General features: G+C 47.6%; 1 protein-coding gene across 3 annotated transcripts in view; it reads right to left on the reverse strand.

Moving 5' to 3' along the window:
- The window catches only part of GLIS1 (GLIS family zinc finger 1), a 225,914-nt gene that overhangs the window by 200,857 nt on the left and 89 nt on the right, over window positions 1-24,968 (reverse strand). For all 3 annotated transcript variants that reach the window (XM_032639779.1, XM_032639794.1, XM_032639787.1), the window contains exon 2: window positions 23,695-23,983. In XM_032639779.1, coding sequence (XP_032495670.1) covers window positions 23,695-23,941 — 247 coding nt within the window. In that variant the 5' untranslated portion in view covers window positions 23,942-23,983. The remainder of the gene's footprint in view (window positions 1-23,694; window positions 23,984-24,968) is intronic.

A 24,968-nucleotide genomic window follows, 5' to 3' on the forward strand; every position in this document is an offset into this window, starting at 1 on the left:
TTTCGCTCGCTCACCCTCCGCTCACCTCCTACTGTGCGGCCATGTTCCTAGCAGCCCGGAGACCGGCACCAGTCCTCAGCCCGGTGGTTGGGGACCCCTGCCCTAAAGGGCTTCACTGAAACAGCGGCCTGTGGGTCTGTGGGTCTGGCAGGTACTGTGAAGCAGCAAGCATGGCTCCAGCTCTGTCCTCATCTTGAGTGGATTATTTAAGGCCCAGCACAACCTGAGTCCATCTTCTGTTTCTAGCTTCATTCTGGCCACTTTCAGCCAATGTCCTACAACACCAAGTTCCTCCCCATTGCCCAACACACGGGCTGTCTCCCACCAGACCTTTACACAGTCTTGGCTGGTGCAGTGCTTCTCCAGCTTTTGCGCACATGAATCACCTGGGAATCTTGTCAGAAAGCAGATTCTGCTTCAGCAGGTCTGTGGTAGGGCTGAGATTCTGCGTTTCTAAGAAGCTCCTAGTGGTGCCCATGCTGCTGGTCTGCAAATCACACTTTGAGTAGCGAGGGCCTAGAATGCCTTCTCCCTGCTCACCACCTAGTAAAGGGCCTCCTCACCCTTCAAAGCCTGGCTCAAGCAACGCTTCTGTTGAGACACCTGCACCCGAAGCAGGATTCATAAAGCCCCAGCAGGACTCCTGTGTGTGGAACTCGTGATCACCGCCCAGCGATGCTCACGACAAGCAGCTTCCCTGTCCGTGTCCCCAGCAAGGGCCCCTTGAGGGTGGGGCATGTCCCGGTGTCCAGCACAGGACTTTCACAGAGGGAGGGGCAGGAGCATCCCCGAGCTGAATATGGTCATGGGCAGCAGGGTCGTTCTCAGACCTGCCCACTGGGGCTGGTTTCGAGGCAGTCCAGGTGCAGAGAAGAGCTGCCATGGCCGTGGGCCACCACGTGGATTCTTTGTAAACACAACTCCAAAGGGGCACTTTTCAGCAACAGCAGGTAGCAGGAGCCTAAATGTTGATATGGACCCAGAAAAGCAGCACCAGAGAGAAGGAAGGAAAAAACACAGAAAGTGAGCCAGAAAGAATCCTGGATAGAAGGACATAGAAGAATGCAGAAGGAAAAAACGGGAAAGTCAGAAATAGAGATAGTATAAAGAGAGACACCGAAAAGGAGGGAAATAGGGACGGCCACAGAAAGAAGAGGGGACCAAGTACATAGAGAGACAGAGAGCACATGCTCAGGAGCCCGAGAGAAGACAAACAGGGGAGAAGAGAATCTTGAAAAGGGAGGGGAAGGGGACAGCCCCTAAGATTATGGCTAATTCATCCCGAAAAGACATGAATCTAGAGGGGGTATGACAGCTTCCTCACAAAAGGATGTCTGGTCCCCTGAGGGCCTTAGCCTCTTCATGCTGGGATGGGATTTGGGGTATGTGGCTGGACAGGGAAAGTCCTGAGATCTCCCCATTTCCCTCTACCTTCCCCAATCCTCCCCCTTCCCCGTAAAGTTACTAAATGAAGAAAGAAACTGGAAACAGCAATTAGAATTTTTTTTTTTTTTTTTTGTCTAAAGACAAAGTCCAAAACTAGTAGGAAACTGAGCCGAGCCTAAGAAAACACAGGTATCACAAGCTCTACAAATGATCAGCAAGTCATTCATCTTCTCGGAGTCTCGGCTTCTTCAGGTGCAAGATCACCAGGAGCCTCACAAGAGTGTTGAAAGATTAAATGAATTATGTAAACATGAGAACAGCCCCTTAGTACAGCACGCAGTAGGTGCTTCATAAATGGTCACTGCATTTGAACTGCAGAATGGGTTAGACAAACGCCCTCTTTTTAGGTTTTTTTTTTTTTTTAAGTCCTTTCCTATCCTGTTTCTCCCCTGAGCCTCACGGGAGCCCAGGCATGGAATTATTGCCCCATTTCACAGAAGAGAAAACTGAGAGATCTTCCATGGCAGCCCCCAGTGCTCAAAACAGTATGGATGTTCAGTTCCACAATGGCCCCCACCTTTTCTACTCTACCAGCTGCAGGCAGCATCAAAACCAAGGCCCACACAGGATTAACAAGAAATGCATTTTTTGGACTTCCGTGGTGGCGCAGTGGTTGTGAGTCCACCTGCCAATGCAGGGGACACGGGTTCGTGCCCCGGTCCGGGAAGATCCCACATGCGGCGGAGCGGCTGGGCCCGTGAGCCATGGCCACTGAGCCTGCGCGTCTGGAGCCTGTGCTCCGCAGAGAGAGGGGCTGCGACGGTGAGAGGCCCGCGTACCGCAAAAAAAAAAAAAAAAAAAGAAATGCATCTTTTTCCCTACAAAAAGTGGCCACGCCTCTGCGGAAGCCGCAGGCCGCGTGCAAAGATGAGCCCAGAGGTGGATGAAGCGTGGCCCTGCCTTCCTGGGAGACAGACATCACAGTGTTGTGACCGCTGCCGAGACAGACAGGAGCAGTGGGAGGGCACTCTGCCCACCTGTTCTAGGCCCTGTGGGGTCCTTGTATCTCGTGGAGTTTTCCTTCTTGGGAGTGAAGGATGACCATGAACAAGAAAACATAGAGTAGGGGCTTCCCTGGTGGCGCGGTGGTTAAGAATCCACCTGCCAATGCTGGCGACACGGGTTCGAGCCCTGGTCCAGGATGATCCCACATGCTGCAGAGCAACTAAGCCCGTGTGCCACAACTACTGAGCCTGCGCTCTAGGGCCCGCGAGCCACAACTACTGAATCCACGAGCCACAATTACCGAGCCCAAGTGCCACAACTACTGAAGCCCGCACACCTAGAGCCCGTGCTCCGCAACAAGAGAAGCCACGGTAATGAGAAGTCCGCGCACCACAACAAAGCATAGCCCCCGCTCGCCACAACTAGAGAAAGCCCACGTGCAGCAACAAAGACCCAACACTGCCCCCCCAAGAAAAAGAAAACATGCAGTAATAACAAGTGCTCCAATGAAAACCCACGAGTAAGATAACACAAGGAAACTGGGTGGTCAGGGAAGGCCTCTCTGGGAGGTGACCCTTAAGTAGACACCTGAGTCTACCGTGCGAAGATGAACTAGAAAAGCAAGCCAGGTAGCAGGAACAGGCTGTGCTAAGGCCCTCACGAGAGGACAAGCTTACCATGCTCACAGGACAGAAAGGTCAGTGTGGCTAGAGTGCAGTGAGGGAGGCAGAGAGGATGTAGAGTATGAGGGCAGATATCACGTCAGCCTCATGGGCCTGGACAGAACAGAAAACTGATGGGGGGCTTTAAACAGAGAAGTGGCGTGGCGTGACTTGCATTTTAACTCATACCTGCACTGGACTCCAGAGAGGTGAGGGTGGCAGCAAGGGGCCAGTGAGGTGACTGCTGCAACTCCCAGGAGAGGGGTGCCGGGGAGCGGCACGGACCAGGTGGCGGAGACGCAGGGCTGAGCCCAGAGCCCAGAGACTCTAGAACTTGGGCACTGCAGGTGGAGAAGCCGGCAAAGGCAGTGAGAAGGGGCAGCCAGGGAGAACTGGGAGCGGTCACTGCACTGATGCTGCTGCGTGGGCAGTGAGATGGAGATGGGCACAATGGTTAGCTCCGGCCACAGGGACCTTGACACGAGCAGTCTGCAGACAGGGGAGGACAGAAACTGGGACGTGACCGAAGGAGGACTGTAAACCGAGGTGACTCCTTCTGGAAGTTTCAGCCTCAGCAGAAGCAGAGAAAGGAGCTGTAGAAGGAGGGAGTGTGAGCTCAAGGAAGCAATGTTGGTTCTGCTTTTCAGGCTGGAAGGTTCTGGAGCAGGTTGTATGCTGATGGGGATGACCTCTAGAGAGGGTGAAATTCACACTGCAGGAAAGGGAAGTGAAGAAGCAAAGTCTGTGAGGAAAATGAGAGAGAACAGGATGAGAAGAACAAATAAGGACGGTTTGGCCTTGACCAAAGCAGGGGCCCTGTGGGCACTCAGCGAGGAGGAGCAGGTGGCCGGGCTGCAGAGAGGCCCGCTGTCGCTGAGCTCACGGATGCAGACCCGACCACTCAGCACGGCTGTCTCCACCAGCACCCATCAACAGGCAGGCTCAGGTGGTCCAGCCTGAACCAGGGTTGGGGCCTGACGTGAGAAGAGCTGCTTGGAAAGGAGTAAGTATAAGGATGGACTCTAAGCTGGGCAAGGAGGGCAGACACAAGGGGCAATGGGCAGCAAAAAAGAGATAAGGTTAGTAGACAAGATGTCTTCATAAGATCAGGTCATTGTCACCAGCATGGGAGGAAATCCCCAACCTGAAAGAATGAGACCAAACAGTAACAAATGGAACTCCATAAACAGAAAACAGGAACACAGGGGATATGAGAAAAGATGGTTTAAAATCCTAAAATCTCCTTAGAGAGGTATAAGATATTGTACCCATAACCAGAGACAAAATGCATGAAAGGGAACTGTTGGAAAGTACTTCTGCAAACCAATAATAACTAAAATTTTAAATAAAATGGGAGAGAAAGTCAAGGAAGTTCTCAGAAAGCAGGTCAAAAAGACAAAGAGCTACATATCAAAGAAAGATAAGAAAATGAGAGGATGGATACAGAAAACAAAACATGCAACTAGTGGAATTTCCAGGAAAAGAAATAGACAAACGGCACGGAAAAAAACTTCTAAGACCTGCTACATAAAAACATCTAGAACTGAAGGTCATGGATCTTCAGAAACAAAGGGCACAACAAGTACTCCGTCCAATTAATGGAAAAAAACCCACATCAAGGCACATCACTAGAAAACTTCAGAACATCAGGGATGAAAAGAATGACCCAAAAGCTAGAAAATAGATTGGAGGGGAAGGGGACCTACGTGGAGTTTTAGGAATCACCATGGCATTGACTTCTCAACAGCAGTGAGGGAAGCTGGGAGACAATGGGACACTATCGTCAAAATTCTTAACAGGATGAGCTCTGAAGCCAGACAGCCTGAGTTCAAATCCTGGCCCTGACACTTACTAGCTGTGTGACCATGGCCAAGTTACTTAACCTCATTGGACCTCAGTTTCCTCGTCTGTAAAATGGGCATAACAGTCAATGGACTGTTGTGAGTATGAATTAACTGATGTAAGGCACTCAGAACTATGCCTGGCATATGGTAATAAGCATTTAAAGATTAGTTCTTCTTCTTATTAAAGTTCCCAAGCCAAACTATTAATCAGGAATGAGACACTTTTCAGACAAACACCCTTACTTACCTTTCTTACAAAGTCATTGGAGGATGGGCTCCAGCAAATTATGGGGTTAAACTAAGAAAAAGGAAAATACAATGCGAAGGACATTTGAATTTCTTTTGGGTGCTCAGCATCTGAACACCTTTCTTCTACTGGGAAAATCACTCACCTTCCAAGGCAAAAAACCCCCACTCCACCCCAACACACACATACATACACACACACACACACACACGCATGCATGCACACACACACACATAACGCGCGCACACTGAAAATGCACACAGAAGTTGAAAGTGTCACATCCCTCACGTACTTTGTCTTTGCTCAGCAGAAGTCCCCAGCCCCCTTCCCTGCTTTTTCTCCAAAGTATGTACCACCATTTGGTAAACATTATATTTGATTGTTTATTTGATCATTGTATCTTCCCCCTCTAAAATGTAAGTGCAGAGATTCTTGCCTGTTTGCTTGTTTTCCCAGCATCTAGAAGGGTGCCTAGCAGGTGCTCAGTAAAAATATGTTGCGTGAAAAGATTGTGTTTTCCCCGGCCTCCCTTGGAGATGAGGCATGGGCATATGGCCCAGGCTCTGCCAATTAGAAGCATAAACCTAGGGGTATGGCTCAAATCCATCTACACAAGCAAAACCAAGGAGTCAGCAACAGCCAGTGACCAGAGATGGGGCTCTGCTGCCAATGTCTGGCACCCACTGTTTTCGCTGCACAGCCCTGTGGCGGACTTTGGGGTACAGTTCTCAGCTACGTAGCTTCCAAATCTTAGTAAGTAATTCTGAGAACCACCCAGCATCCTTTTACTAAAATCTCTTTTCTGCTTAAATCAGCCAGATAATGTGATACATGTGTGAGGCAAGAAGTAGGGAATCCTACATAGGAGAGCATCAGTGACAAACCCAGGAGGTGTAATAGAAGTGCTCCCCACTTCTTTGGGGTGCATGAGAAATGGAATTAAGATAACCTGATGCATTTGAGCATTTAAGAAAGTATGACTGACAGATGTTTCACAAAACTGATGGGAGTATTTAGGGGAAAGTGGTAATAGATACATAAATATAAAACTAAGCAAATGAAAAAAAGAGACCCTATTTAACCCCAGGAAAACAAAATGCTATACCCCAAAGGGAAAGTTCCCACAGTGCATGACTTAATTCAACATCCTGTTTCAAATGTAACCAGCCCTACGCTGAAAAAGTGGACCCCAGAGGGTGCTCCAGAAACAATGTCATTACCCCGTGCCACCCGACCCCACCGGCCCTTATTTAAAACCCGATCTGCAGACTTGTTCCCCATCCCCACTCCCCACCCCTGTGAAGTCTCTAGAAGTTCCCTTAACTCTTTGAACCATTCTTGGATCATAAAACATCTTCCAGACACTTTTAGTCCTAAGAACAGTCTCATCTTAGTTATTAAGATGTCCCATCCAGATTAATAATCTCAACTCTGAGCTTCATTTACAGCCAAATTCCTCCCCTCCCCCGGCTCGGGCCTGCCTCCTGCTGGGGCCCCTGAGCAGGGGTGGAGGGGCAATGTCTCCAGTGCCCTTTACTCTGTCTACTGGAGTGGCAAGAAGGGACTCACTTGCCAGGTACCAGGGGAGCTCTCTGGACTTGCGTGTTCAGTGCCCACTTCCGTGGGTTCCCAGGAGAGAACCCCACTGTGTCCCATGGGACACCTCCAGTTTCTCTCTCCTCTGCCTGGCAAGAAGTCCTCTCTGGCAGGGTGGGTCAATCTGAAAATGCCCACCAGGCAGGACCCGTGGAACAGAACCCTCTGTCCATCACAACCACAGTGCAGCCACCCCCTTCACTCTGCCACCAGGCAGGGGCTCCACCTACAGCTTTCATCTTCAATACTTTCAGGCATGGAAAAACACATCGTTCCTCTGAGTGGGGTTCTCAGAGCCCCTCTCACTTGAGTCCTGGGTAAGGAGAAAGCAACCCCCTTCCCACCCACCTGGCACGGGGAAGGAAGTGTCACAGCTTTCTCAACAGCTCTCTCTAAGGAAATGCCCTCCCTCGTCTCTTCCATCTCAACCCTTTGACACCCTCAAAGTGTGTGCCAGTTAAGGATCTCAAAACCAGAGTTAAGTTTAGGCACCTGAAATCCTGCTCTAGAAGGTAGCACCAATGCCTATTATCAATACCCATCATCTTGGGGCTCAGCCAGAACCAAGCAAGCAAAATCCGCACACTGGCATCCTGCTCCCCACAGTCCCACCTGTGCACAGGCTGAACTGCTACAACCAGAGCAGGAGGGAGGAGAGGGCCAGCACGAGCGGGATAAGAACTGGGGGGGGGGGGGGGGGGGGCGTTCAAGAGAACTAAATCCTCACCCATCATACAAGAAGCCAGCAGCCAATGAATACAGCCGATCTAAAAACAGCAGCCTAAGTCTTACTTAGAGGCTGTGCAGCCTAGCAATTCAGGCTTCACCACTCACCAGCTGTGTAACCTTGGACACATGGCTCCCTCCTCTGGGTCTGTTTCTTCATCTGCAAATCAGGGATAATAACAGCAACTCCTTCATGGGGTTGTTGGGAGAATCGAAGGCATTATGTTCGGAATGCTCTTAGAGCATGACTGGACCACGGTAATAAGCACCACGTTTAGCTATTATCGCTTTTATTTTTGTAACTGAGACAAATGGGAGAAAACACTAGAAAATGACAACTAAATGAGTTGAAGGCAGGAGCCCTGTGTTGCGCAAGTCCAGGGAGCACCATCCACGTAGATGGGGGTAAGTGATGTCCACTGGAAGTGAGCGTCCCAGCAGCCCTGGCTGAAGGCAGCTGCCTCTCAGCAGTGTGACAGTGAAGGTAAGGGACTAACTCCCTGTAAAGTCTTAACAGTATTAGATGATTTTAAAACTATGTTTAACATTATTTTGCTGAAAATAAAAATATTTTTAGAATGGTAATAAAACAAGCTCCCCAAAATAGTAATAATAGCAAACAATAGGACTTGGCCAATGACAAAAAGAAAAGCAATGGAGGAAATGACAAAGGAAAATCTTGGAATTAAGACCATATAAAAATTTTGAATTTTTGTTTCAAAATCATCATAAAAAACATTTAAACAGTAGACTCATAAAAATATTAGCAAAAAATATGAACAAAATATTAACATACCTAACTTGCTGAACACTTTAAAATATGTAAAGTGTTACATTTTATACATAAAATGTTCAGACCCCGACACAGACACCAACTTGCAAAAGAGGAGCTATGAACTGTGAATCAATACACAGTATATATTCCACTACACCAACGATCAAATAAACGTAAGATGAAACAATAACCAGTTGTCACTTCCACCTTCCAATTAGGAAATTCCTTTGGAAACACTGGTGAAGATTCAGGGAAGTAAGTTCTTTAAGACACTGCTTGCAGTTGTGAAAATTCGTGCAACCTTCTAAAGAGCTATTTGGTAATATGTGTGTCAAATGCCACTAGCCTTTGGCCCAGTAATTTTCAATTCTGGTAATCTAGCCTAAGAAAACTATCATAGATGCAAATGATGATTACTGCAGAAAGGTAGTCACTGCAGCTTTATCTATACTAAAGGAAAAGGTGAAAAACTCTAAGCATCATGCACACGCAAGTAATATATATACAAATTTTTTTGTACTCACATCAACTATCTGAGAGGCCAAACAAAAATGGGGGAAGGAAGAGGGGGTGTCACTAGTTGCCTCCAGCAAGGGGAACTGGGGGTTGGGGGGAGAAAAGGAAGGCTCTTCCTAAGAACCCTTTTTTGGGTCTTCTGAATTTTGAACCATTTTAAACGTATCACCTATTCAAAATAATTTAACAAATGTAGTAAAATGCAATACATTTTTGAATGTTTACCAAAAAATTTAACAGCATGGAAAAGATTTATGTTAGAATGTTAAGTTTAAGTACACAAGGCTTTATATTCAGAATGATACCAATGATAATGAAAACTATTAATATATAGATAAGCATAGAAAAAAGCCTAAAAAGAAATATACTAAAATGTAAATGTTGATCACTTCTGCGTGTGAGATTATTTCCATCCTTAAATGTTTTTAGAGTTTCCAAATTTTCTACAATAAGTATATACTACTGATATAAGTGGGGAAAATAACAATTATTAAATTATCTTTAAAGGGTCAGCCACTTCCCAAAGAAGGATTAGGAGTAAGATCAAGTAATTTGTTGGAGGGCAGGAACCCATTCCTATCTAAGTGGCTATGCAGGATGCCATCAGGAGACCCTGTGCGTGATTCCAGCTTCAGGGGTGTACTTGCATGAACCATCTGCCCTCTCTGGACTGCTTTCTGGGGAATCAGCAGAACACATCCACTAGGGCCCAGCCATTCAAATGCTACCTTTCCAGGAAGGCTGCTCTGATCTCTGTCTTGTCAGTGGTAGCCTGTGAGCTCTCTGAGAGCAGGCAGACCCTAAGACTCACGTCTGCATCCCCAGCAGGAGCCCAGTAACCAGCACGCTGGCCCCACCTCCAAGCTGGTATGTCCATCTGCCTGCCCTCTAGACTAGATGCTCCCCAAAGCAGAGGCCGCGCTTGGGTTATACCTACTTCTCTAGAGCCTAACAGAGAAACTAGTATATGATAGGGCTCCAGGAAATGTTTGCCGAACAAATGAATAAACTAAAGAAAGATACTCTAACCGAACTTTCTCTGGTGATGGAAATGTTCTATATTTGCTGCCCAATATGGTAGCCACTAGCTACATGGGTCTACTGAGCACTAAAATGTGGCTAGTAGACTCAGGGACCGAATTTTTAATTTTATTTAATTGTAATTAATTTAAATGTAAATCGCCATAAGTTCTTCCATAAGAACACTTACATCACAGGATAATTACAAGATGATCCATTAAAAAAAAAAGAGATGATCCAATGTCTTGCCGTACTCAAAAGACGATCACGGCAGGATACTGAAAATGAGAAGGAGGAGGTGGAAGAGAAGGAAGGTCCCCAACAGCTCCCAAGCCCCCACCTACCTGGCCAATATCACACAATGGGAATTTACTTGTCTCCATGACTCCCTAGCAAGTAGCTCTGCTGTATTCTGAGTACCCAACAGCTAGAGTCATTGGGAGAATGAAAGACTGGAATGAGTGAGAAGAAGGGAGGGGTGTGAGGCTGAGACAGGAGAGACTCTGAACATGTTGCAAAAGGAAAACTCTAGCCTTTTTTTTTTTTTTTTTTTTTTTTTTTTTTTTGCGGTACGAGGGCCTCTCATTGTTGTTGGCCTCTCCCGTTGTGGAGCACAGGCTCTGGACTGTGCGCAGGCTCAGCGGCCATGGCTCACACGCCCAGCCGCTCCGTGGCATGTGGGATCTTCCCGGACCGGTGCACGAACCCGTGTCCCCTGCATAGGCAGGCGGACTCTCAACCACTGCGCCACCAGGGAAGCCCTCTGGCCTTTTTTTATTGCCACAGGTAAGGAGAAAGGATATTCCCTCCAAGAGGAAGGCTTATGCAAGCAGGAAGTGGCAACAGGTGCAGGAAAAGGGCTGGCAAAGGTGTCCCCACCCCCCAGGACTGGGTAACCTGTGTGGCTCCACAACCAGCGTCCTTGCAGAGGGCTGCTCTACACACCCCTGTTCCCGTCCACCCTCAGAGGCCCCGCAGTCAGCCCCTTCCCTGCTGACATTACTGATTCTCACGCTGGCCTCACAAGGGGAGCTAGCTAGTAAATATTTCCATTTTATAAGCTGGCAAACCAAGGCTCCGTGAGACTGGCTGAGGTCATGGGTCTCAGACTGTCTGGAGCTCAGGAGTCTGCTTAGGACAGCAAGCCAGGTGATGAGGTGGTGAAGCTGCACAGGTGAGGACTGGGGACCCGGCCGGGCTGGGAGGGAACCTGCACACACTTGCCCACTGTCCCCCAGCCCTCCTGACAGAGAGCCCCATGCAGGCACGGGCTCTATCTGTTAGCCCACCACAGTGTCCCAGGGCCCAACCCAATACCTGGGACATAGCAGCCATTCAAAACACTGATGAACGAACCAAGCAACAACCAAACCCGGATGCAGCCCTTCCGTTTTCAAGATACTTCCCCACACTTCATCCCATATGCTCCTAACAATTGGCCAGGCAGAGATCACTGTCTGAGGCTCAGACATAGAGAGCCACTCTGGGTTGCTGTCCTGAAAATCTGCTTGGGGAACTCCCCAGGAAGCCACACCTGGACTGCAGAGGGACAGATTAATTCTGCTGGGATCCTGCATTCGTTCTCTTCTCTGATCCACACTCCTTCTGCAAGTCAGAGATGCAGTCATTACAGACCCCGCTCCATGGAGCTCATAGTCTCATCAGGGAGGAAGCATCTATAATACCCAACTGTTCAACGGGAGAAAAGTGACAAAGGGCAGTGGAAGATGAAGGAGGGCGACGGTAATTCTGGCTGGAGGAGGCACTTTCTCGACCGAGATGAATGGGGAAGACTGGACCCAAGGCAGCAGAGTTCAGAGGGCCTGGGGAACGGCCCAGAGCGGTGGCATGGTGTGAGAAAGGGCGGGGTCTTGGAGTCAGGACTGCAGCTACCACCTACCAGCTCTAGAACCTTGGGCAAGTCATTTGGTCTCTCTGGGCCTCAGTATTTCTCATCTGTAGAATGGGGGTGATGATACTCACCTCACAAGGAGTGAATGGCTTCAGGGGATATCTGCTCACAGCAGGGCCCAACAAATGGAGGCCTCCACAGTGCTGCAGAGACCCGCAAGCACAGGGATGTGGGAGCAGAACAGGAACAGCATCACGAGTTTGGGAGGCAGAAGCAAGGTAATTCACCTGGATATTAGAGTCTGAAGGCAACTCCCAACCCAATAAACCAGGAACAGGGGGAGGGAGGTCTGTACCTCCTGACCCACCCCAGAAACAGCCCCAGCCCCCTCCTGCCAGACACCAGAGCCACCACAGGTTGAGTGAATGTCTTGGACTGACCCCAGGGCCAGGACTGTCAGACAGTTGTGCTGAGGTAGCCCATGCCCACCTGGGCAAGGGACATAGACAGCTCCTAACCTTCCCCTAACCCTAAGTGAAGCCCAGGTGCTTCAGATCTGTGTCCTCCAGTGCTGGGGTTAGGACCTCAGTCTATGAAACCCCAAAGTCCTTATTCTTCTAATTTCTCCAAAAAAAAAAGAAAGAAAGAAAGAACAAAACAAAACAAAACACCAGAGTAAGGGGATGGGATACCGCAGTGTAGAGGAGAAACAGCATCAGACCAAGTCAGGCTTGGGGACCTAGGCCCAGCTCTGCCACTCGGTAAGAGCAGTAACAGCAGCTTACCTGTGGTACATACCTACTATGTGCCAGCCCCTGATCTAGGTGCTCTACAGACTCCTCACCTTAAGCCCCTCATCAACTCTGAGATAGGCATTATCTCCATTCTACAAATGAGAAAGACTGGGGCTCAGAGTCCAATGAACTTGCCCAAGCAAGTTCCAGCAAATGGTATAATCAGGGTCTGAACTCAGTTCTGACTCCAAAAGCCATGTGGCTACCTTTGCACAGTAACATGACCTCTCTGAACCTTAGTTTTCCCATTTGTTCATAGGGGGATTGAATGAATAATAGTGATTTGGGCAGAGCTCTACAGTTAACAAAGCTCAAACCACAACAGTACCCAGAGAGGGGCCAGGAGGCCAACACAATCCCCCCGGGGTCTGTCTAAGCCTGTCCTGAAGTGGGGATCCAGGGTGTATACATCACTCTCCACCCCAGCAGGTGACCAAGAGCTGGCTCCTCACTCTCATTTCCAGGGTTCTTCTTCATCTTAGAGAAATCTGGGTCAGATGTGTTGCAACCACCAATACCTGCTCTTTAAACCATAAGATGAGACACACTTTAAAGCACCTGGGACTTTGCCTAGACGGGGGGCAGGTGTGTGGCAAAGTGGGCCTACGATCCAGGTCAGTCACTCGGGACAGCCGTCAGGCCCCTAGCTCCTCCACCTGGCCCATGGCCTGGCAGCCACCAAGAAAGATCTGTGATCACTGAAGCCAACTCCTCCCAGAAAGGAGAGGAAAAGGAGGCCCAGACAGGGGAGAAGACTTGCCCAATGTCACCTAGAAAAGTAGGACAGACCTCGTTGTGAAGTGCCCCAAGACGGTGTGGGAAGGAGAATAGGGCTGTGTCTGTACTTGAGAACTCCTTGTGCATTCACTGGAGTCTCACATGTGCTGAGACCTTACCATGTGATTAACCTTGTAGGAAAAACAAAGACATAAAACTCAGCTTCTCCTTTCTAGGCTACAAGCTCCTTGAGGGCAGAGACTGGGTTGGAGTCCATTCCCAACCTTCCTTGACACCCACCTTGAGCCAGGCCCTGTGCTGGGCACTGGGATGCTGGAATAATGAGACTCTGCCCCTGTCCTCAAGGACACATAAGTAAATGGAAAATCGCCACAGAGTATGACCTGTGCTACCGCAGAAGGAAGGATAAAGGTGTGGGTGCCAGAGCTCTAGCATAACCAGGCCAAGGGAGAAAGGGAAGGCTTCCAGGAAGAGGTGGCACCTGAGCTGGGTCTTAAAGAATAAGTAGGAGTCAGATTGGTGAAAAGGAAGGGAAGAAAGGCCCTTCTAAGAGATTCTGTTTACCAAACATTTACATGGTAGCAATAACAATAACAATAATAACCCCAATATTAATTGAGCATCTTACCATGTGCCAATCTCTGTATTTAAGCACTTATACATGTATTAACTCGTTTCACCCTCGTAACAGTCTTTTGAAACTGTTACTATTATTATCCCCATTTTATAGGTAAGAATATTGAGGCCCAAAGAGCTTAATAACTTGCCCAATATCCCGAAGTTTGTACCTGGAACCAGAGTTCAAACATAGTGGTTTGGTTCCACACCTACAGCCCCAACCAGCACACTATTTGCTTCTCAGATATGTACTTTGCCAGACCTGGTACTGGATGTAAGGCTACAAAGATGAATATTTGAATATGAACTATTTTATGTTCCAAAATTGACTTTAAAAGGCACAAAAATGAATAAAAAGAAGCTCAAAGTGTGTAAGGACAGAAGGACAAGAGAAGATTCCAGGTCTGAAGCTGTGCAAGGAAAAGTCCGATGCTGGGACTTCCCTGGTGGCTCAGTGGTTAAGAATCCTCTTGTCAATGCAGGGGACACGGGTTCGAGCCCTGGTCCGGGAAGATCCCACATGCCGTGGAGCAACTAAGCCCGTGCTCCACAACAACAGAAGCCACCGGAATGAGAAGCCCGCACACCGCGACGAAGAGTAGCCCCCGCTCACCGCAACTAAAGAAAGCCCGCACACAGCAACGAAGACCCAATGCAGCCAAAGATGAAAATAAATAAATAAATTTATAAGGAAAAAAAAAGAAAAAGAAAAATCCAACGCTGCTGGAGGACAAGCAAAGCAGACATCAGGAAGAGGTGGAACTGGATTGGCGGGAAGGCCTTGAACGCCAGACCAAGGGGCTCAGATTTCTTCCATCAGTCAACTGGTTGTGAATCTACATGCCAAGTTGTAATTTCAGGGGAGAGCTTGAAGGCAAAGACTGTCTATAGAACAAATCGATGTCTCTACAGATATGTGAGTGGTTGATAAAATATAAATCTATTTAAAAGAGCCCTTAAAACTAGTAACCTCCAGGTATTTTCTCCATCAACAGATACTAAAAATATAACAGCTATCTGGACAGGGGATCGATTTTTGTCCTTGTATTTAGAAAACCTGGATACCCCTGCTGTCAGGGATGGGAAGTAACAAAAAGGTTTTAAGCAAGGAATTCTTTGGATTGAAGGTCTGGGATTTTTGCCCTCCACCTACCCCTATACCTCCACCTCTCCAGGCTGGAAATCTACCATCTGAAGTCCCAAAGATGAGCCAAGCCCGGCGAAAAGCTCCAATGCAGAGATATTCTCACAAAGAGAGCTACGTAAGTACAAATGACTGTTTGATCAATCATTTGGCCTCAGCGTGGGATTTGGTTAGAATTAAAGCCATCTGGTTGTGGGGGGGGGGGGTGGCTGGGGGAGGAGACAAGCAGGCGGGAAAATGACCCACCCCCTCCCCCAAAAAGCATTGTTAAAATATAACGGGGAAAAACAGTAAAGTCTCTGCTGTTATTTCAGCCTAAGCCACTTAATACTTCAGCACATAAAGCAACTTATTTTATGACCTTTCCCTTTAAAAAGTAAATCAGAAGACACTGCCTTGAATTCAGATATCTCTGAAACACACTACTCATCCCTCCCAGTGAAATATCCTGTTTCATAAACCTTCTTCGAGATACTTGAAACTGCAGATCACTAAATGCCTAGCTTTAGGCATCTGACATTCCAGAGAATTAATATTTAAACTTATTATAGGAAAAAAGAATTGAGTTTGGTTGAAGCATGAAATATTTAATAGTGTCTCCAAATTAGAAACCCGATTTTGTTTCGCACTGGAAATGCCAACATTATTACCTGGGCTTTGCACTCAAATAAGATAAAATGCACAGGCGGTCTTGAGATTAAACACACAATTACGGCTGTTTTCTCCAGAGAAAAGGGGAGCGAGACAGGTTTGGGGAGTGGAAGCGATTGAGTTTCATTTTTACGATACACTTAAAATTATATTATCATTCTCTGCCTTGGGGGTTGGACTTGAGAGGGCTGAAGCTACTTAACCACTGAAAACTGTGTCAAGATCGGTGAATCCACGGAGGCCTGTTCGTGGGCTCATGAAACCGTCTACATCTCGGAATGGGCCCGCTGCTGGGCGAAACCCGGGAATTTTCTCTACTCACTAGGACAAAAGTATTAAGTGGTTTGGGATAAAAATTAAGCTTCAATTGACACAGTGGATCCTGGCAGCCTCTACCGGCACGTGTAATTTATTTACAGGGTTGGAAAGTCGGCAAAATACATCATCAACTCTTATACAAACTTCTATTAGGTATTAAATACCCAGGCCTCAGAGAAGTAATTCATACAGTCCACCAACGTTCCAAAATAAACCCAATCTCCAGGCCCTCCGGAGAGCTTAAAACAGCAAATGGGATCTGTATTTTTAAAGCTGGGTTTATAATACGCCCTGGTTTCTTGCTAAAGCCTTATTTGTCATCAAACCTGTTATTTAAAAACAAAAGCAACAACATCTAAAAGAGTAATCTGGCTGCTAGAAAAGACACAAATAGGAAGAGACTGGGCCACAATGCAAGCAGGCCATCCCTGATACCCCTTCATACTCTCCCTTTCAGACCCAGGGTCAACATCTAAAGGCAAAGAAGCTTTGGGCAATAAAGCCTCCTGCAATTTCCACTTCAGAAGAAGTATGATCCCTTGAGAATGTCCACACTCACATTCTCATGAATGCACACACCCCCATGCAAGACCACAGACACAACCCAGCCGTGGGACCTCTTCCTTCCATAGAGGGTCATTTGACTCATTCATCATTTGACACAAAAGACCCATTTCCCACAAACTCTCAAGTTCACTCTGATCCCTGGCCTGTTCTCCCCACAAGCCTTTCTTCATCCCACCAAGCGTTTAATAAGAAATAATTATTTAATAGATCTCAAACCATCATGTCCAGTGAAGCATGCATTCTACACATGACGTGTGATGCGATCATGAGGAATTCTCTTCAAACAGATGTCTTCAGAACCGATGGGAGGGCGACTGCAGCCAGGGCTCGGGCAACAAAGCTCCCCAAACTGCATGACAGGCTCAAAGAAGGACCTGAACCTGCAGTAACCGGCGGAATGAGTGTATGTGCTGCTTCTGAGAAGGGGCTGCTTCTAGGGGCCCTCCAGTCTCGGACTCCTTACCTGAGGACTCCATGTCACAACCAGGAACCACTGTCCTTCTACCACTTCTGCAGCCGAGCAGTGGGCAGAGCCCAATGGAGGCAGAGCCCCCCCTAAAATCACACCTCAGCCTGTTGGCTGAGACTCAGAAGTCTGCTCCGGGGACTGGTCATCCAGACCGGCCTGTGGCCTTCTGCTGCCTTCCCCCAGGGTTCGGGCACGCTCTGCAGCCACAGCGACTCCTTGCCACTACTTGGGTTTTAAGGGCTGTCCGTGAGAGCTCTGTGCTTTAGGAGGAAAGCACAGGCTTTGCAGTCAGACAGAGCTGGGTTCAAATTCCAGCCTCTATTACCTGCTACCTAGACAGTGAGTCACTGTGAATTACATCGTAAGCTCATTATTTGGACAAATCAATTAACTTTTCCAAGCCTCATTTCCCCCATCTGTAAATTTAGAATAATGCCTCCTTTCCTCATAGGGTTGTTGGGCTTTATTAAGTGCAATGACAGCTATAAACTGCTAGGCCTGGCAATGAGTAGGTGTTCAATAAAGATTAGTTGACCTCCCGCCCTCTTCCAGTTCCTTCTGTGCTCTACTTCAGGAGTCAAGAGTTCCAAAGAGATCAAATCTAGAACCTGACCTCTTTCCATACCCTAGATCCTTCCCAACTGCCCCAGCCAAGTTCATGTAGAATCCCAGAGCAACAGAGTAAGAAGAGACTATGGGTCATCCTATGGAACTGCTTCCCATTTTACAGATGGGGAAACCAAGACTCAAAGCCAAGGGCATGACCCACATGCATTGAGGCTGTACAATGGCGCGTGTGTTTGCTCCAGACAGTCCCAACCATAACCACCAAAAAAATTCAGGCCATGCAGGAAATGCATTATTCAGTGAGCGGACTGAAGGGCTCCTCTCAGTGCATCTGACTCAAATGCTGACTTTAAAAACACAGCTCGTAATGCTAACACAATCCGCCTCGATCCACCGGAAACCTTCTGAAGGAATAACCCTTTGGAGTTTAGGGAAAGACGGGGAAAAGGAGAAAACAGATGCTTCAAGTGACTTTAAACTAAAAGACACTGGGTTAGGGTTGTATTTTCTCCACCCCACCCCACCCCAGGTCTCTGTTTTCTTTCAGTTTCTTATAAATAAGGCTTTAGGAGACCAAAGCAGCCACAAAACTTTTCGCCTCTCTTTTCTGCTTCCCTTAACTCAGTAACTCAGCTATCAGTCCCGGACTTTGCTTCTAACGCCAAAGCATTTTTTTTTTCATTGTAAACTATTAATTCAGGCAGCGGCTGTTGATAAACAAGAAGTCCGTTTTTAAACTGCTAGAATCATTAGCACAGGGAAGGCGAGCTGCACAAGTATTTCAGGAGGTTGCTCTTTTTTCCTGGCCCTGGTATCGCAGCTGGGCTTTCTGCATGCTGCAGTTGAATTTTTCAAAGCCCAGGGTAGAGTTTGTTTCATTTCTTCTCCCCTTTGAACTGACTGTCTTTGTTTCTTTAAACACAAAAATAGACTACCCCCTACCAGAAGAAACAACTGCAAGTCTCTAGGTCTAAACTAATTGCAACGAAAATCTGTATTAGGAAAAAAAAATAGCAAACCACACACTGTAATTTAACTTTGAATATAATCACAGATACAAGGTGAGGTTGTTGAAATACTACCATATCACCTTCAAAACAAGGAACTGCTTTTCTAAGAAAATTGAGAGAAAGAAGGGAGATTATCCTTTCTATGCAAAAGTCACCATCAGCGACAATCACTGGTCAATTTACAAACAAAGTTGGTATTTATTTGTTTGTTGTTTTTTTTTCCCTATTCCTATCCAAAAAAGGGTTGAAAACCCCATTCCAAACTTTAGTTTCTCCCCTTTTCTAGGATGCTGGCCAAACTCCACAAAATAAAACCAAAGAAAATGATGATAATTATGCAACATTCAGAACAAAGAACATAAGAATATATTTTTTTAAATGATTCATTGTGCACTTATGCCTGTAATGGGATTTTAACACACTGTAAAAATAAGTGTGCTGGCTCACTTCGCTTCTCATGCAACTGTAACGCAGGGAGATGAAGAACTAAAAGATGGGGTGAGGTTTTTTTTTTTTCCAGAAGGAGGAGAAGTGTGAAGGAAAACCACGGCGTATAACCACGGCATATAAAGAAACATGTATTTTCATCACAGATGGAGCAACACAGCCTATGGATATGATTCCACAGCCAAGATAGTCCTGAGACCTCAGCCCAGCTGAGCACTTCAGGTAAACGACTCAGAAACAACTAAGCCTAAATTAAGTTACGATCTCATGTGCTGGTCCCCTTTCCATTTTGCACGCCAAGTCTTAGCAGCTTCTAGAGAGCTTAGGAGGCAGGAAGGGAAGAGGAATTCTAGCCACACAAGATTCTTAGGGAATCTTTGGGAATTATATTTCCGTTACATGTCTATAAAAGATTTGTCGGGTACATAATTCTTATGACTGTAGACGCAACATGTTCCTATCTTATTTGTGTACCCACACACATACATGTTTCTCTTTGTCTCACTGAGCCTGACATTTGGCCAGCAGGTTTTTCTCCCCCTTATTTGAAACCTCAAGCACTGAAAAAATTTGGATCTGATTATTTCCGGATCACAGGACCAGCACTTTAAAATGGATGAAATGCAAGCAAATTGCCCACTAGAGCCGGAGGGGGTAAATGCTTTCAAAATAACTCATACCTTTCTATTACGGATGTGCTGGCCCCTCAAAAGCCTCCCCAGAACATCACAGTGGCTTCTGATTCAGATGAAGAAACTCTACCAGGTAATGCCAACCAAAACTGTCATGTCTTACTTTCCACCACCAGCCCCTAATGCCCCTAATGCAATCTACAACTGCTTTCCTTTTTTGTTTTCATTTTTAAAGAAAAATATATATACTTTTTTTTAAGTTACAAGATTAATTACTTTTTGGAATTTTCAGCCACGTTATGATGGCCTTTTACTAATGGCAGAGTCCACATTTGTCATGATCATCAGCCTCCTTTTTATTGCTAGGATGTGTCTAGTCTCAGAGCACAATGAAAATGGCCCAGTGAGTCGCTGAGAATTAAACAGTGAGCTCATTATCTGGTTTGGTCTGAGAGCAGTAATTCTGGTCAAACGGAATCTTCTGGTAAACTACGAAGTTATCTAATGATGGCATAGATACTAGTTACCAACTTCCAAAGATTCGAGACAGAAGAAATACCAAAAGCAAAAATATTTTAAATTCTCTGGGAACATTCGGGAGGCCGTCATGAACACCCAGCTCTCGGCCCCCAACACACACACATAGAAGGTACAAGTTGTGGAACCAGAATCAAACTTTGGAACAGGAAGCCTTAGAAACTGCCACTTACTGTCTGTAGCCTTGAGCACATCCTTGAACCTTAATGTCTTCATCTATAAAATGGGAATCACAGTCATAAGAAGCCAGCGCTTCTTCATCTGTCCCCTCGGAACAGCCCGCAAGGTAGGCAGAGCTCAGCTGGCATGAGGACAGATGAGGGAACGTGTGGGGGACACACGCTGAAAACTGTAAAGCACTGTGCACAGGGAGCGAGCATCATCGGGCCATCGCCACAAAGCTGACGGCCTCCATAAAGTCCAGATGTTTACTTTCTTTCCTTGTCAGGACTTCGAAAAGCAGAGTGTCGGGTATTTAATAATAAGAAAGAAAAAACGTAGCATCTGGTAATTTGGCCTTTTCAGCTGTTTGGAATCTGGATAAACAGGACTCTGTCATAAACAGATCGTGATTCTTATTGTAAATGATGACAATGTTAGTCCATGATGACGCACCATCCCCAGTGCCTCCTAACTCCAGATCTGGAAACACAGAGGACCCCAACATTTATGGACAAGCTGCTGGATTCAAGAGCTCACTCCCTTCCTCGGCTTAGGGTCTGTCCGAAACGGAAGGCAGATCATTTGAAACCTGATTCCAAACCAAGCAATACTGTCTTCTCTCCGGTCACCAGGCAGCAGTGGCCACAAAAGACCTGCAGCTTGGCTCCTCTCAGCTTCCTCTGGCTAGGGCACCCGAGTTAAAGTCGTTAAAGTCAACATTTAAAAAATCAAACCTCTCTCCCTCCTCACCCTACCCTCTTTATCTCAAGTATCGCTGACCATAACACGGTGCCCTACAAGAATTAATAAAAGTGACCCCTTTTTCCTTCTTAGTTTATAAAGTATTCTTACAACAACGTTTCATTTTCCCTTGGGAGGAAGCATTATTACCTCTCGTGCAAATGGAAAACCAGAAGTTGAGAACGTTAAACACATTACAAGAGTAATCTCCAAAATAACCAGGCACTGAGGCGGCCCTTTCACACTCTATCACTAATGCTCTCTTCAGTCTTTCCAAGTAAGTCTCACGGTAGATTTACAAATGAGGAAACTAAGGCTCAGAGAAGGGAAATAACTTCCCCTGGTCCCACAGATCCTGGATGGCAGAGTCTTACAATTTCCAGCACGGTCAATAAATATTTTTCAGTTGGTATTCTTACCTGTCTGTTTCCAATAAGCCTGAGACTTGGAGCTAGACACCAAATATTCAAAGGGTTGCGATGTCTAGGGAATATTTGGGTGGGAATGGCGGCAGTAAGGTTTCCTTTACGGCATTTTCAAGAGGGCTGCCCAGCTCTGGTTTTGTGACAGGCCACTGCCTGTCTTGACTGTGGGGAAAAATTCGCACAGAGGGACAGAGGCCAGGTCCAAGCAATGGGCTGGCCAGAAACCCCGCACCCAGGCCTCAGTTTCCTCATCTTTTAAATGGGTGGGACAAATCCTACCCCACCAGCCTTGCTGGGGGCTATGAAGAAAACAGCAGCATCTTAAAAAGTTTAATCAGTACAACCATCTTAAGGTACAAAGAAAGAGGTGCTTCCTCACATTCTTTTATCCTCCTCTGCCCCTTTCAAATATAATCTTGATTTAAAGATCTCATGTTTTAGACATTGGGGGTGTGTGGATAAAAATAATTGGGATTTGGGGGAATGGAAGTCAGAAGGTGTACACGATGCATCCAGACGAAAGGTCTCTAACTACGGCTTGGAACAAAGGCTATGTTTGGGAGAGCCATTTATTAGGTCTGCAGAGAACTCGATCTTCAATTGACAGCTATTTTTTTTTTTAAAACACAAAATGTTGCAGGAGGGTATCTATTTAAGGGAGGATTGTGTATGGAGTGGGGCAAGGGAGGGGGCTCAGGGCAGCAAATATTACTCATGTCTTGCTGCACAGCCCTCTCTCTCCCTAGTAAAAGAGAACGTCATGTGTGTATTCCAGTAATAATATGCTAAAGGTGTTTTTCTCTATATCTACCCTTTAAAAAATGACCTCTATCTCTTGGAGAAGAGACTGACACTTAAAACAACGAGACAAGGGCTTCCCTGGTGGCGCAGTGGTTGAGAGTCCGCCTGCCGATGCAGGGGACATGGGTTCGTGCCCTGGTCTGGGAAGATCCCACATGCCGTGGAGCGGCTGGGCCCGTGAGCCATGGCCATGGCCATGGCGTCCAGAGCCTGTGCTCCGCAACGGGAGAGGCCACAACAGTGAGAGGTCCGCGTACAGCCATAAATAAATAAAACAACGAGACAAGAAATAGTGCTCTCCTACAAAGTCAGGTGTTTTCATTAAAAAGAAAAAAGTGTTTATATTTATTTCATTTTACTAGTCTTTGCATTGGGGAGTTGGGGTTGTTTTCTTTTGTTTTGTTTTTAACCTAAAAGGAGCTCTCATCTCTAAAGGCAAGCCACCCTACCTTTTCTAAGTTGCTGGGGCTGATTGATGCTGAAGTAGTGATGCCTACAGAGCCATAAAACACACTTTTTTCCTTCCTTAAGAATCAGCTGGAAATAGAACCAAGAGGTCCCAAACACTGAAATAATCAAACCCCAAAGCTTTGGTTTCTCCCAGGGAAAAAAAGGTGAGGGCAGGGGGGAGGACACAGTGCCTCAACAATTTCCCCAATTTCTGGTTAATTATCTGTCAGCATGAAACTTATAAATAATGGCTCAATAATAATTAACTGTGATGAGAAGAACATGTTCATGAGAATCCAGCCTCATTGCTGACTTTGACCCATTAATTATACTGGAGCCTGCACCTTATACCCACCAGCCTCACTGGGTAGAGGAAGGGTATTGCAAACTAACTTTTGACCCAAAACTATGCTTCTGAAGCAACAAATACAGAACAGCCATTGTTAAAGTCGGGACTTGACTCAGGCTAGATTATAGATTCATAAAATTTTCCATCAGGAATCCAGAAATCATCTGGTATAATTAATTCCTTACTTGACAGATGGGGAAACTGAGGTCCCAACAGGCGAGGGGTCTTGCTGAAGGCTTCTGGTTTTTGTTATTGAGGGAGACTGGAATACTTCAAAGGATGCCTTTAGCAGCCTCAGAGATAGACATACTCGAGTTGCTACTCATCCTAATTTATAATAAGATTTTGACAAGTTTCACACAACTTTTATCAGAAACATACAGAAGCAAAATTATGTAATCTGAGCTGTCTATACACCCATCTTCCCCAATATAGGCTACTGAGTTTAAATTAGATGCTTCCTAAACAATCATCGTTTCAGAATGACAAGCGAGTCCCAAACAACTCGAGAGAAACTGATGAACTCCGGAGAAAGTTCTACCAAGTTTTCTCCGGAGGATTCCTACAAAGGCCTGCGGTAGAAACGTCAGAGAGCCCAAATCTCTCCACACCCACGGCCAGGCACGTCGGCGGGGCCGGACTTACCCTTACCGGCGGCAGAGGCCTTGGACGGACCGTAGTCTCGGGGGCTCTGGGGCTCGAGGAGGTCGTGGGCGCGCAGTGGCGCGGGCAGCAAGTCACGCGGACCCCCATCCCCGCAGCCCCCGCTGCTCACCGTGACCCTAAAGGCCATGTGCGGGCCGAGGCCAGCGGGCCCCCGGCCGGGACCCGGAGCGCCGGGGGCCTCCTTCGGCCTCTTGTCTGAGTGCGCCTCGGCCACCTCGCAGTGCATGGCGCCGGGGCGGGGCGCACCGCTGGAGGTCGCGCCGGGCTCCTGCGGAGGGGAGAAAGCACAGGCGCGTTAGAATGAGCGGAGCGGTCCCCTTCTCGTCCGGAGGCCGAGGTTTGGTCAGGTCACCATCCCTCCGTTTCTTCCTCCTTTTTGAAATGGGTTCGCCCCACCACACTCACCCTAACGTGACACTCACCCTAACCAACCTGATCCGCGTAAAAGGCCCCTTCCAGGGCGCAGGAGCGGCTGGCCGTTCTTCCCTGGCTTGTGGAGGGCCCGGCCACCCAATCCGCCCCCACCAAGCCCTTTTTGGACGAATGGGGAAACTGAGGCCTGGAGAAGGGACAGCGCCTGTGCGCGTCACCCAGTGAGATACACAGCGGGCGGCAACCAGAGATTCCCGGAGCAGGGCTCTGGCGAAGCCGCGGAGACTGCTCGGGGTAGGTCACCCGCTGCACTCCTCGCCTCGTGGGCGCTCTGGGAGCCGGCTGCGCGCAGGGACTGCGGACTGAGCACCCACAGGCCGGGGGAGAGACCCTGTGAGATCCCACCACCACCACCCAAGCTGCGAAAATGGGAGTCGGAGGATAGGCGCTCACTCCAGCGACGCGAACCCATCACACGCACACTCCCACGCGCAACTGAGAAAACGAACCTATCGCGCGTGCAAACCTGCACAAAGTCGGTAGCCCATGCACGCCCGCTCCCACACACACCAAACACCCCGCAAATGCACACTCGGGGACACGACGTGCCATACACACTACCCTCATTCACCCGCTCAGACTCTCAGCAACACTAGCAGCCGCACACGGTCTCACACTCCCCGCGCGCGCGCGCTGCGTGCCCCTCCACAGAGCCTTGGGCCTTCCATCGTCCCTCCTGGAAAAGGGCCCCGGGCCCCCAAACTCTCCTTTCCCCTCGCGCTCCCCGCGCCATCCCAAAGCTCCCCAATTCCACCTTCCCTGGGACGCCAGCCTCGGATGTCTGGCCGGGCGCCCTCCCGCTTCCCGGGCCGCGGGCCGCG

The sequence above is a fragment of the Phocoena sinus genome, chromosome 1, assembly GCF_008692025.1.
Source record: "Phocoena sinus isolate mPhoSin1 chromosome 1, mPhoSin1.pri, whole genome shotgun sequence".
NCBI classification, from domain to species: domain Eukaryota; kingdom Metazoa; phylum Chordata; class Mammalia; order Artiodactyla; family Phocoenidae; genus Phocoena; species Phocoena sinus.